The 12,133-nt window shown below is 37.0% G+C and overlaps 3 protein-coding genes across 15 annotated transcripts; 2 read left to right on the top strand and 1 right to left on the bottom strand.

The window, feature by feature from the left end:
• Positions 1,245-6,806, top strand: LOC18605543. Of its 5 annotated transcripts, XM_018117435.1 has the most exons (7): positions 1,504-1,552; positions 1,881-1,982; positions 2,913-3,038; positions 3,143-3,246; positions 3,463-3,609; positions 4,810-4,990; positions 5,331-6,806. In XM_018117435.1, the coding sequence occupies exons 5-7, from the start codon at positions 3,502-3,504 to the stop codon at positions 6,560-6,562; spliced, it is 1,521 nt and encodes a 506-aa protein (XP_017972924.1). In that variant the 5' UTR covers positions 1,504-1,552; positions 1,881-1,982; positions 2,913-3,038; positions 3,143-3,246; positions 3,463-3,501; the 3' UTR covers positions 6,563-6,806. The 5 variants fall into 5 exon arrangements, with proteins under 5 accessions (XP_017972921.1, XP_007038659.2, XP_017972923.1 ...); XM_018117432.1 differs by lacking the exon at positions 1,881-1,982 and having other exon boundaries at positions 1,245-1,552; positions 3,151-3,246; positions 3,508-3,609; XM_007038597.2 differs by lacking the exon at positions 1,881-1,982 and having other exon boundaries at positions 1,245-1,552; positions 3,151-3,246.
• LOC18605542 (putative uncharacterized protein DDB_G0287975) lies at positions 7,175-9,171 on the top strand. 8 transcript variants are annotated; one of them, XR_001927130.1, is made up of 5 exons: positions 7,175-7,347; positions 7,451-7,617; positions 7,717-7,921; positions 8,005-8,169; positions 8,505-8,598. XR_001927130.1 is itself a non-coding variant. In XM_018117586.1 (5 exons), exons 2-4 carry the CDS (start codon positions 7,468-7,470, stop codon positions 8,115-8,117), a joined length of 360 nt encoding a protein of 119 aa, XP_017973075.1. In that variant the 5' UTR covers positions 7,180-7,347; positions 7,451-7,467; the 3' UTR covers positions 8,118-8,164; positions 8,505-8,587. The 8 variants fall into 8 exon arrangements, 5 of the variants coding, with proteins under 5 accessions (XP_017973075.1, XP_017973073.1, XP_017973071.1 ...); XM_018117586.1 differs by having other exon boundaries at positions 7,180-7,347; positions 8,113-8,164; positions 8,505-8,587; XR_001927129.1 differs by having other exon boundaries at positions 7,183-7,617.
• Positions 9,069-12,051, bottom strand: LOC18605541 (ADP-ribosylation factor-related protein 1). 2 transcript variants are annotated; one of them, XM_007038593.2, is made up of 7 exons: positions 11,938-12,051; positions 11,033-11,220; positions 10,777-10,917; positions 10,336-10,444; positions 10,145-10,206; positions 9,640-9,743; positions 9,069-9,448 (listed from the first exon to the last, which is right to left on the bottom strand). In XM_007038593.2, the coding sequence occupies exons 2-7, from the start codon at positions 11,123-11,125 to the stop codon at positions 9,346-9,348; spliced, it is 612 nt and encodes a 203-aa protein (XP_007038655.1). In that variant the 5' UTR covers positions 11,126-11,220; positions 11,938-12,051; the 3' UTR covers positions 9,069-9,345. The 2 variants fall into 2 exon arrangements, with proteins under 2 accessions (XP_007038655.1, XP_007038654.1); XM_007038592.2 differs by having other exon boundaries at positions 11,033-11,243; positions 11,938-12,034.

Below are 12,133 nucleotides of genomic sequence, written 5' to 3'. Positions count from 1 at the left end.
CGGGAAATGTTGTTAGTTGGAACTTAGAAGACCGCTGAAACATAACTCAATGGAAACAAGTTGTATGGCACTAAGCATAAATCTCTTATCTTGGCAGTTTCTGAAGCTGTATCAATCTTTCAACTTCTTAATTTGGATTCAAGCTTTCATACATTTTAAAAACAAAAGTCTTTTCACGTAAAATCTAATTACTGTTCACAAGTATCAAATGGTTAAAAAAAAAAAAAACCTTATCAACAATGAGTCTAAATTCGAGACAGCAAAATATAAAATTTTGACTTTTTTTTAATAATTACATACTTATAAAGTTGGGTTTAATAATAAAACAGATTCAATCCTATATTAATTCGAAAAAAGTCAAATATTTAATTTATCAAATTTAAAAATAATTATTTTTTCGTTATCATTTCATATAAGTGAGTTAAAATCTGATTGAGAATTCAATTTTTTGATAATTTGTCTCTTTTATTTACATTTTCAGTGTGAAACTTAGTCTACGAGTCTTTAGACATTCTTGAGTTTCCAATTGTTGATATATATTTTTTTAATGTAATAAATTCAGGTTGAATCTTACTAAATCTCAATTGGATTGGGGGGGGGGGGGGCAATCGAGTAATATACCGTCAGTAACTAGGACATTGATAGGTAAGCATTGGTAAGATCTCATCGGGTTGGCCCACAGTCTTTACAGCTCCGCAATGAAAGGAGTCCATTGGGCCGACGAGGCCCATCTCCAAAGACAAAGTAATAAATTATGCTAGTTGTACGGAGACGTTACTCCCCTAGATAAAGTGATAAGAGTGGGAATTGGGAAAACACCACGCTCCCAAATCTATGTGGCAAATCGCGGAGAGATCATCCCATACTCCCAAACCACACGATAAAAATAGATCAAAGTGCCTTTTCAGCAGCCTTTTCAGTCCTGATTGGGCACAAGTTTGACCAATCCCATACTATTTTGTTCACCTGATCACATGCCTGCCATTGTGGACACTCCATTCAGTGCATTACCAGAGAGAATAGGAAAAAGGAAATAATTATAAATAAGTTGTATTTGACGACAAAAGGGACCAGTTTGGGTCCGAAAATTACAACCCAAACGAAGCGCATGTCACGTAATTGTTACACTTCACCGGTTCACATTGACTGCATTTCAAAAGTAAAAGAGAAGTAGGGAATATGCTGTTACTTGCTTGTTACTGTACAAACCCAAAGTGTAGACGGGGGGACACGTTTAAGTTTATGTATCTCCAATTGAAGCACAGCAAGTTTGGCAACACGTGGTTTCTGAGGAATCCCTTTTGTCTGAAACACTTTCACTCCGTCCATTTTTGAGGCTTTTGACTCTCCTTCACAGGCACACAAACATAAAAGAGAAACACCCATTTTTTTTCTTTTTTTATTTCCCTTCTTCTTCTTCCCCTGGTTGCTGGCGAGTTGTTACCTGTGAGCTTGAGATTTGGGAAAAATGGAGGACCAGACAACTGATGACTGGCTACCCCCTGGCTGGAAAGTGGAGGTGAGACAGAGGAGGAATGGTAAAAAGGATAAGGTAAGTAAATTGGTTAAATCAGTTAACAAAAGCAAAACCCAGTTTCAGTATTCTGCTTTTTTGCAGCTGTCTTGTTTCATATCAAGGTTTTAGCTTTAGGATTGCAAGATCTTTGGTTTGTTATACCTAATTTTATTTCTCGGACTTAAATTTTGAGCTTCTTGCATCGCTGTTACTAGTTACTAGTATCTTTTGTGTTATGAGGTTATTTCATGAGAAAGATAAGTATCTGTAAATTTCTTCCTGATTTTACTATTGTAACTGTTGTATTTAGCTTCTCCAATCTTTGTTGCGGTTTTTCAGTTTTCCCCCCTTTTTATGTCCCTAGGTTAGCTAAAGAGGTGATTTCCCATCCTGCTTGAGTGCTTGGAGACAGTAACAGCTACTTTATGCTTTTGGTTTTGGAGGGTTGATGATGCAGTAATCATTGGTTAGTGTAGATGTTTAGTGGATGTTAACTTGTTTCATTTTTTAAGGAAACAAATGGTCCTGGATAACTTTCCTAAAGCTGTAGGTGGACTGTGAACTTCTTGAAATTATTGAAAATCAAATTTGTGGGAAATGAAGCTGTGGTTGTTTTGTTAGAAAATGAAATTATTTGAAAGAAAATGTGTTCAACATTGTCATATCAGTCACATAATATACTGGTTGTTAAATTGATATGCTGAAATAGTAGCTAGAGCCAAATTGAATTGCAAGAGCTTTTGAGAAGGAAAAAGCCGTAATTCAAGATCTTGGAGATACGGAGGTCATCTGTAAAATGGGTCTAGCACCCTTATGCATTACGCATGCTTGATGGTAGATCTCCATTGACAATTCTAGCAATATATTTTCTTATTTTCTTGGTGGGGCCTTAAACAAATGGATTAGGACTGCATCGTCTTGTGAGGAACATTCTTATTAGAGTTCAAAAATGCATTTAACTGCCCTTTGTGCCATTTATCTTTGTCTTTATCTGAAGTGGATGCAATTTGCAAATGAAGAGGTTGCTTTTCTACCTTCTTCCTTTGTCTTACTTCTTGGAAAATAAAAGGAAATCAAATAATATCATATGCAAGTGAGGGGGAAGCACTTGTAGTTGTTATGCTTTTTTTTTTTTCACTGATCTTCATTTATTGGTGGTTTCTTCAGTATGACACATTGCATCCGCTAGCACACATCAATACTCTTCTATGTATTCCAATCACTTGTAGCTGTTTATTTGTTTTGGCATAGCAGTACTTCTGAATCTCTTTTTGATTTCTGAATACTAGTTGAGAGTTATGGTGGATGCATCAAACAAATAAAACGTCTTATTGGCAACAACTCTGAATGCAAGATGATTCATACAAAGCTTACATGACATTTGGGCTTATTGCAGTGTTACTATGCACCCTGTGGTGAACTTAGATTCATTTCCAGGGCGGAGGTGTCTCGCTATCTTGACAAGTGTGGTTGTAAAACAGAAGAGAAGGAAAATGGCTCTGGCAAGCAATCTTCAAAAAATGTCTGCTGATGAAATCTACTTATTGCCTTTTGTTTATAACGTTATATGTATGTTGATTTCTCCAAGATTTGTTTACTAAAGAAGAAAATTTTTAATTGTTCAAGCAATCTAGGTTACAGTTGAGAAGGCTGCAGCAGAAGGGTTACCTCCAGGATGGATTAAGGAAATCAGGATAACAAAGAGGGCACATAGAGTCAGAAAAGATCCTGTAATAAAACTTTTTTCATACAGTTGTCTACAAGCTTTCTAAAAAAATTGACCAGTATTTTATTATGACCATCCTTGTTCAGTCATGTTCATGGATGTTGATTAGTCCTGATCTGTGATCTTATGGTTTTTTTTTTTTTTTCTTTTTAAAGTTGATTGTTGCCATGGCTATTAGCTGCTGGTCACTGCTACTTTAATTGATATTTAATTTCTGCAGTTTTACACTGATCCTGTGAGTGGATATGTATTTCGTTCCATGAAGGATGCACTTCGCTATGTTGAAACTGGGGAGCTTGGAAAGCTTGCTTTCAAGCCTAAGGACAAAGGCAGCAATGATGAGGACTTGGAAGAAGATAATATCTGTGTATGTATAATCATGTTTGGATTCTCCAAGTTTCTATATTTTCATTTCTCAGTTAATTCTATATCGAACTTTACTTATCATTAAGTTATCTATCTTTTTAATCACCCTGGTTAGATTTATCAGTCAATTGGATTTGTTTATCAGCAGAACTGTCTTGCCTTTGGTCATTTTAACTATACTTTCGCTCCAAGTCTTTGGATGATGGACAATGGTATTGAAATGCACACTCTGGCTTTAAAAAAATTAGTATATGTGTAATTGATTCTTACCTCCTGTGAACAGTTAATGATTTACATGTTGTCGGTCACACCCTGCTGAGGAGAATTGCAGTTAAAAATTTGTAAGACAAGTACTAGCATTCCACTCATAGACTATGTAGAGATCAATCTTATTACAGGCTTTCCTTTTGAAATTCTCTTGTTCCGGAACCATTGCCTTTGTCTTTCTGTTGATGATCAGATTATTCTATCAGTTTGTTTGTCTGGATTTATATGTATGTGTGTAATTTAGATACATTTTTGTTGATTTTTCTTTTTGATATTTGTACATCTTTGGATGAATATGCTTGTACATATTTAGAGTCTAAGTTATATGATTCTGAGAAGTTATGATTCAGCAAGGTTTCTAAATCTTGAAATCACCTAGACTCCAAGTTGGTCCGCAACTACACCAGATGTGATTCCAAATCACAAGTTTTTCACAATTGAAGGGTTTTTTTTTTTTTTTTGCCTCTTAGACTGCCTATTTGCATTTGCTTCTCCTTCTTGTCAAACATTTCTGTTGAAGTAGTGGGGCTAATACTTCAAACAATTTCCAAATGGCCGATACATCAAACAATATCCAAATGGCTGACACGTTACAACGGAATGGACTAAAGTTTTTCATCAGATTAAATGCATCTGGTTAATCTTTATTTTTAGGGTTCTGCAGAAGTCCATGTATCCAAATTCTTGGTACCATCACATGATGCAATGATCAACCTCCAGAGTTGACATTTAATGTAGATATATATAAGTACTTCAAAGACTGAAATAAGCAAGCACTTCAAAGACTTGCCTTATTTATTGAACGGAGTTATCCCTAGATTAGTCCTTGAGGCAGCATTTGTATCGCTTTCATTCTCAAGAAATTGTTCTCGGGTTGAACTATATTATTCAAAACTTTGACCTTTTCTTGTTATTTTATTCCTCTGTCCCTTAGGAACCTGCCCATGTTGAGAGACAGAAGATAGATGTGAACGGAATAACTGATGAAACAGAGAGACAGAGTGCAGAACAGGTCTCAAATTTGAGCGGGATAACAAAGGAAGAAGAGATGCTTGCTTCTGCCAGTACTGGAGAACAGATATCCCTTTCTAAACATGCTACTAATCAGCATAAAGGTTTAAATTTGCAGTCCCTTGAAACTATGATTAATGTTATTTTTGTTCTTTCCTATTAATTCATCTTTTCTCTTCTTTCTTCGTTTTGCTTTACCTTTTATCTTATCATTTTTAGGGAGGGGGATCCAGAGTTCTTTGGTATTTTTCTAATGAGATATGACTCCGAACAAAATTGATAAAGAACATTTGGTGAACATATAACTGAACAAGATATATGTTTAATGTTTGGTAATGGACTTTTTGATGCTGAAAAAGTTGGGGCGTTGGGTTACACTGATGCTTATATTGATGATATTGGATAGGGCAATGCATCTAATCCAATTTCTCTTGCATGCATCAGCTGGAGTAGGTGCTGAATTGAGCAGTTTGAAACTGTCAGAAGCTAAGGGCTCTGAACAAATAGGAGGAAAAGATTCTGAAGAAGGTGTACATGCCTCAGGCAACGTAGTTGGAGTCCTTTTAGATAAACAGTCTAGTGAAAATGGGATGATAAAGGATGAAACTGAAAAAACCCAACAGGGAAGGGGCAAGACCAAGCTTAAAAAGGCATTTAATATTCCTCGACGAGCTTCAAAGCGACTTGCTGGAGTTGCACTTGATCCAACACCAGAACTAAAAACTGCTAGAGCTCGCCGATCTTCATTTAAGCAATTAAGTGAAGTAATACCAGATGCAGCTGAGAGTTCTTCCCCTGGTAGGTGTATCCATGGGGCCTCCAAACAGCCTGATCAACCCGAGTCTGCTCTGGAAACAAGCTGTGACCTGGACTCTCCTAAGAGTAAAGAGCTGATACTGGCACCGAATAACATGCTTTCTTCTGGGGAAATGTTGACAATGAATGGTCATGTTGGAAATTTAGAAACTGAGGCTGATGCAGATAATGGTGTTTTGCCTCTGGGGAATGCAGCTATTCCAGGAGTACATTCTGGAAAGGTTGAAAGTGATGTTAAAGCTAGTGAGGTGCCAGGATCCCTTGTTGATATGCCTCTTGCAGATTTATGGACAGATCCATGCATTGCATTTGCCATTCAAACTCTCACTGGAATACCCTGTGATAATCCAAAGATCTCTGAGTTGAACAGTAGTAAAGGTCCAGGTATTCTGGCTACTCCAGAAGTTCATGCTGAGAGGAAAGTAAATGGAAATGGCAGTGTTGAAAGACAAGGATGTGGTATGGATCTGCCTCTGGCAGACCCAGCTATTCCAAAAGAACATGCTGGAAAGGTTGAAATGGGCCACAAGACTGATGACAAGCCTGGGTCATCCCTTGATACGCCTTTGGCAGATATCTGGGCAGACCCTTGCATTGAGTTTGCAATAAAAACTCTCACGGGGGCAATTCCAGTTGAGTACGATCTGGAGAATCAGGATTACTTTCGGCGGCAACCGAGCTCTTCACTGACCCAATCCAGTAATCACTTGACCCTGCCAGATGTTGGTATAGATAACTTCTCCCAAACTGATTTCATATGCCAGCAATACGATGTTACAGAGAAGGCTATGTCTAAAGAACATGCTTTTATAAATCCTATATTTAATTATTCTCACCATCGCAGTGGAGAGAGGCCATGAATGCTGAAGGCTATCACCATTTTTGTATAGTTCAGGAAACTTGCTAGAAATTAGAAAAGACTACTAACCTTGTAACCCTTCTCTCTATGGTTCATTGTTTGGGTACACATAATTTTAGAATGAGGTTTGCCTCATTAAGCCCACTAGTTAGCTTGGCAGTGTGACACTCTGTGGAATTTGTAATCACATAACTACTAATTGTAGTGCCGGCATCGTTTCCAATGTGCTGCTATGCTTTCTTGATTATTCATTTCTCCTTTTTGGTAGATTAATGATCTGTCATTCAATTCTATTGGTTTAGGTGGCTAATCTTGCTGAATCCAGGCGTATATCAGCAAGAGAAAAGGGAACGTAGCCAATGACTAATCTTCACTACGTGTTGTTTGGATGCTTAGGCAGCAATCAATCTTGATTCGATTTGAACCCGACTGTGTTTATTGTTTGAGTGCATATGTTAGAAACCTTTTTAAATCCACAGTAAACAAACCAAAATCATTAGAAGAAAACAAACAATAAGTTAAAACTTGACTTGAAACAACCTAATGTAATGTGATCCTCACACTAATATATATCCTCCCTTTGCCACCTTAATCGGCTTGTGAGATGCTTCTTGGGGCCCGACATTTATGAAAAATTAAACGACGCCGTTTAGTAGTAGAATCGGTGCCGACAGCAGACAAAACAGGTTCCTTTTTCATGTTTTTGCATCTACCAACTTCCATAAAAACCCGCGACTGCTTGCCGCCAATTCCCCAACCCCAAATATCAAATTGAAACTCGTCCAAGTAAATGTTCCCCATTTTTCTTGTACAGTGAGAAATCCGATGATTCCAGATCATTTTTACTGCTAGTAGTTTGTTCCATTAACTCATCGCCGCCGTGTTGCAGATAAAAGTGAAACGAGAATGCAGATCCAGGTAAAGTGTAGCTGCGGAGCAGAGAACTGCCCTGAATGGGCAATAATCGAATTGCAAGGCGTGGTTGAAGTGCAGCCTTCCTTCCAGGATTCTCTCCAAAACCTCACAATCGGACAGCTTTGCCGTCCTTCTTCCCAGGTTCTTTTCTGTTTTTACTTCAGATTATCGCAGCAATACTGATAATTAAAAATCCCATTAACAAGATCGGAAATTCCTTCATGTTAAATAAACCTGCAGGAGAGTTACACTTTCACGGTTGGGTACCATGAGTTAACAGGGTCAAAAGTGGCCCTCAAGAAGCCCATGTTGGTGCTCAAGAAAATCAAGTGCATGGATGGGGACCAAAGTGACGAGGCTACTTCGTCCAGGGTGGAGCTCGATGTTGTTGGAGTTATTCGCCACAAGATTTTGTTCAAGAACAGGCCTAAGGCCCTGATTTCCGGTATGCTATTTGAGCGCTTTCATTTTAAACTTTGTCTAAACATTTCGAAATGTATTTAGCTTTTCACTCTTTGTAATTGATAGGTGGAAACCAAAAACCAAGAAAGATCATAGATAACTTAATTAAGCATGGACTTTTTTACACATCGGGTTTCCTTTCAACATTTGATGGCAGCTTCTTCTGCTTTGCAGTGTAAAGAAAGTTGGAGAAATGCCCTCCTTGATTGAATGATGTATTTTTAAGGAATGGTGAAGCTCTGTAATCTCGAATATAATATTAATCAATCATCAATTATGCTTGTTTTTTCTCCCTAGCTTAACATTTAAAGCTTTAAGAAGACATCTATTCATTCATCTTAGGAGGATAAGTTTTGATCTTTCGGATACAAAAAAAAAAAAGAAAAAGAAAAATTGTTTTAAGACAGTTTTTGGTGCTTGTGTGTGTACTGTATTCTTCTACTGGTCTTTAGTATACATGTCCTTACTCCTGATAACTTTGCTGTACCTTACGCAGGGAAATTCCCTCGACAGAAGTCTAACATCTCCTCCCCTCCCTTCCCTTTGTTTGCTGTTTTTTTTAACAGGACCACAGCCCATTGTTAAGGAAAAGGCTAATGCTGCAGGTGCTGCTGTGCAAAAGCCATCCATATGAAATCCATGGACGGTTTTTTGGACAATCAGAGTGTCTGGTTATTCGAGTCAAATTATGTCCTTGCTGCTTGCTTCTATGTTCTGCAATGCTGTCTTTTGCCCCTTGTCTTGTTGGATGTGATTTTCTTGTTTGGCGTTTGGTTCGACAAAGGCAAAATAAGGTGTTTCCAAATCTAAATGAAGCTTAAAATGGAAATTGTTCCAATTTATTCTCCCAAGAGTTTTGTGAGAGAGAACAGACAGTGCTATTGCCAGGAGAATAGTTTGTTCTTCGGAGTTGGTTAACAATTAGCGTAGGCCTCATCATTGATTAGTTCCTTAGTGTTGCTCCATGATTTTCTAGGTTCGTACTCGATATCTTTGTGCTTTGGCATCTCAACAACTTTCTTCTCTCCACAACGTGCTCTCTATTCACTCCCTACTGCATGCAAAACCACTTGAACAGGAAGCCATTTGGATAGCTGGATACCAAGAAGGAACGCTGGTCTGTAATTTATAAGAACTCCTTTCCAATTGAACTTTTTTCTCATACAAAATTGCGTCTTTTACAATTGGTATGAATGAGAAGCCATTTCAATGGCGACAGCTTGCAGCGCATTAGTACTTATCTGAATTTCACACATCAAAACAATAAAAAAAGCATACTTGGCAGGTGGTGGAAAAAATTGATTAACCTTTTAATCAATATAAAATCTCTTGTGAGCCCTGATTTTTTTACAGAAACTACAAAAGCAGGGCAAAGCAACTGAAACTTGGTATCATTCCCTCTAATCTCTAGGTAGGACCAGTTACACCTGCTCGAATTCTCAACGTTTCAGTTCGCTTGCTTCTCTCCATTACCTCCACCAACCACTCCACACCTTCTTTAATCCCCATCCTGCAGTAAAAAACACTGTAATGTTTATATCTTTTCTAAATTTAAGGTGAATTGGATAGTTATGATGACCGTTCAAGACTCCATATACAAACTGAGGGTCAAAGATACATATTGATTGTAAAGTTCCTACTGCATCCATGCATACAAATGGAGCTCAAACTTCAAGAAACAATTTTAATGAATAAACTTACCCATCAAAAGCAGAAACAGCCTCAAACATGTAAACCCTTTCATCCAATTTTTTTAGATCTAGATATCGGGCAAGTTCTTCAGCTGATACAGCTTCAGAGAGATCCTGCATAGCACAAGTGTTAAAATAGTGACACCTTCAAAAGAGATGGAAGAAAATCTTGACTGTTTCTCATAAGAATAAAAGGAAAGCAGATATAACAGTTACTAAGGTCAAGAATTTTCCATTTTGTGGAACACCTTTTCGTCTACCCCCTCTATTCTAAATGCTGAATAAAATTCCTTCAGGCTGCCATGAATCCAGATGTTTCAAAGTCCAAAAAGCATAAAAATGCCACAAATAAGGTGCTAAATGCAGAAACAAAAAAGAATGATATAAGGAGAGATATATGATATGCAATAGGGATTTCTCACAAAAGCTTTAAAGAAAAAGGGAAGAATTTCCATTGTCAACTTTTAATATAAATAACTAAACTTTTGGGGATTTGGGATTAGGACTAAGGGTACCTGCTTGTTTGCTAATATCAGGAGAGGGGCTCCCTTCAGATCCTCATGTCTAAGAACTTTCTCTGGATATAAAATAGAAGGAATTAGTAAGTCATTGCATTGCCATCACAAAACCTCACAAGTTATAAAACTATACCCTGGCACTATAATGGCATAAGCTCCATATCATTAAGCAATTTGACATTACTTACCAAGTGCAGATTTTGAGTCTTCAAAACGTGAAGGGCAAGCAGCATCAATTACGAATATCACAGCATGTGCCTCTTCATAGTATTTCTCCCAAATTGAGCGAAGACCAGGCTGGGAAAGATAGGAAAAAAAAATATTTGCATCACATGTTGAACTTGCTTTGAATGTATGTTTTGTGCATGACATAAACTATTAGCAACAAACATTGCAACCGCATATTAACAATTTATCTCCCTTATGTACATTCCAATAGTAGTGGACCAAAGTGCTTTGAGAATTTCTATTAAAAATACATTGCAGCCACATTAGTGAATAAACTGAAAGCTTTGGATTGGACAAAACTCAGAAGTAGCATTCAAAAAGCATGAGTTATATTTGCATTCAAATCATCATAGTAAATAATTAATGAAATATCTATTGTGTTGTATGTTCATTCCACTTACCTGGCCACCCAGGTCCCAGAACACAAGTTTGGTATTTGACACTTCAATCCGACCAATATTAAGCCCCACAGTTGGAACAATTCGATCAGGTGGTAGGCCTTCCAAGTTTGAGTATACAGACTTCAACTTCTCCAACAAAGTCTGATTCACAAATAACAAAATTGATCAGTGGTGAAACTTTCAACAGTTATTAATTATCTGCGGGGGATGAATAGAAGATTAATTTTGAAACCCAAGAAATAAGTTTAGAGACTACTGTTTTTCCAGCCTTGTCGATTCCAAGAATGAGTACATGAAACTCTGTCTGACTAAATAGGTACTTCCAAAGTCCATAAAAGAGTGAGAACATCTCTGTCTAGTTTACTGTTATCAATTATCCGTTTCTTCTAGCCTTCAAATTTAAAAATAACTCTCTCTTATTGTCATCATTTACAGTCCCGACTCCTGACAATAGAAGTGAGTCAGCACTACAAGGCAAACAAGAAACACTAATTTAAAGATCAAAGAGAGCTGAATCAAATACAAATAATTCAGTCCAGTCAAGTTCTCTAATAATCGTTCATAGTCATAGCAACATCTCTCATAATCTAAGTTAGTAATAAGCCTCCAAAACATTTCAGAAGTGCATTATTCAGCAAATTATCTGCAATAAAACAACATTTACTTCTTTTACAGCTCCTACTAATTTCTGAGATTCGACTAACATTAAACATTCACTGTTTCCTCCCAAAAAATTAAGGTGCCAAATCTAATCTAATTATCAATTAAGATGCATCATAAACTATGAATTAATCTCTCCAAAGATTTAGACTTTAATTTTGAAAGGAAATCAAAATGAAAATTGACAATAACGATGAACGACTAGATCCAATTGAGCAGTCAAAAAGATAAGGCTGAGATCTCATCTCAAATAACAAAAACACAAAAAAAAAAAAAAACTAATGAATTCAGTACAGAAGAAGCATTAAAAAATAGGGGAAAATTAGCAGTTTCTCAAAACTAAAAAAGCGTGATAAAAATCCATAACAAGAACAGCCAGATCAAGAGTGAAAAGAGTTGTCACATATTTGGGCAAAAACAAAGAAGAACGAAAAGCTTAGATCCAAAAAAAGACACAGTAAACAAATAAAATTTGCTCGAATTATGAGAAATGAACCTTACTTTTGATAGAATTAATTGCAGGATTTTGGCTACTCCTGCCGTTAAGCCGTGTAAAGAACAAGAGCTGCCGCTTATAATTTTGCAACGAAATTTTCTCTTCCAATTCTTTTTTTGTCCCTCGGTTCCTCAACATTCATATTCCAGCGTTGCCCTTGGGCCCAAATCGCTTACGTGGCAAGATTTACGAGAATCGTTA

Source organism: Theobroma cacao, chromosome 3, assembly GCF_000208745.1.
Source record: "Theobroma cacao cultivar B97-61/B2 chromosome 3, Criollo_cocoa_genome_V2, whole genome shotgun sequence".
In the NCBI taxonomy this organism is placed as follows: Eukaryota; Viridiplantae; Streptophyta; class Magnoliopsida; order Malvales; family Malvaceae; genus Theobroma; species Theobroma cacao.
The sequence above is the reverse complement of the archived record's forward strand: the minus strand, read 5'-3'. Positions and strand labels throughout refer to the sequence as shown.

What these genes read in the sequence shown, in the direction of transcription:
- LOC18605541 (XM_007038593.2), bottom strand. Translation starts at nt 11,125, where the DNA reads ATGTTCTCACTCTTTTATGGACTTTGGAAGTACCTATTTAGTCAGACA. An exon ending in AGACTCAAAATCTGCACTTG is followed by an intron (nt 10,207 to 10,335) that starts GTAAGTAATGTC and finishes TTTTATATCCAG; the next exon opens with AGAAAGTTCTTAGACATGAG. An exon ending in TGATATTAGCAAACAAGCAG is followed by an intron (nt 9,744 to 10,144) that starts GTACCCTTAGTC and finishes TGTGCTATGCAG; the next exon opens with GATCTCTCTGAAGCTGTATC.
- LOC18605543 (XM_007038597.2), top strand. Translation starts at nt 1,469, where the DNA reads ATGGAGGACCAGACAACTGATGACTGGCTACCCCCTGGCTGGAAAGTG. An exon ending in GGAATGGTAAAAAGGATAAG is followed by an intron (nt 1,553 to 2,912) that starts GTAAGTAAATTG and finishes GGCTTATTGCAG; the next exon opens with TGTTACTATGCACCCTGTGG. An exon ending in ATAGAGTCAGAAAAGATCCT is followed by an intron (nt 3,247 to 3,462) that starts GTAATAAAACTT and finishes TAATTTCTGCAG; the next exon opens with TTTTACACTGATCCTGTGAG.
- LOC18605542 (XM_018117582.1), top strand. Translation starts at nt 7,468, where the DNA reads ATGCAGATCCAGGTAAAGTGTAGCTGCGGAGCAGAGAACTGCCCTGAA. An exon ending in TTTGCCGTCCTTCTTCCCAG is followed by an intron (nt 7,618 to 7,716) that starts GTTCTTTTCTGT and finishes ATAAACCTGCAG; the next exon opens with GAGAGTTACACTTTCACGGT. An exon ending in GCCTAAGGCCCTGATTTCCG is followed by an intron (nt 7,922 to 8,004) that starts GTATGCTATTTG and finishes TGTAATTGATAG; the next exon opens with GTGGAAACCAAAAACCAAGA.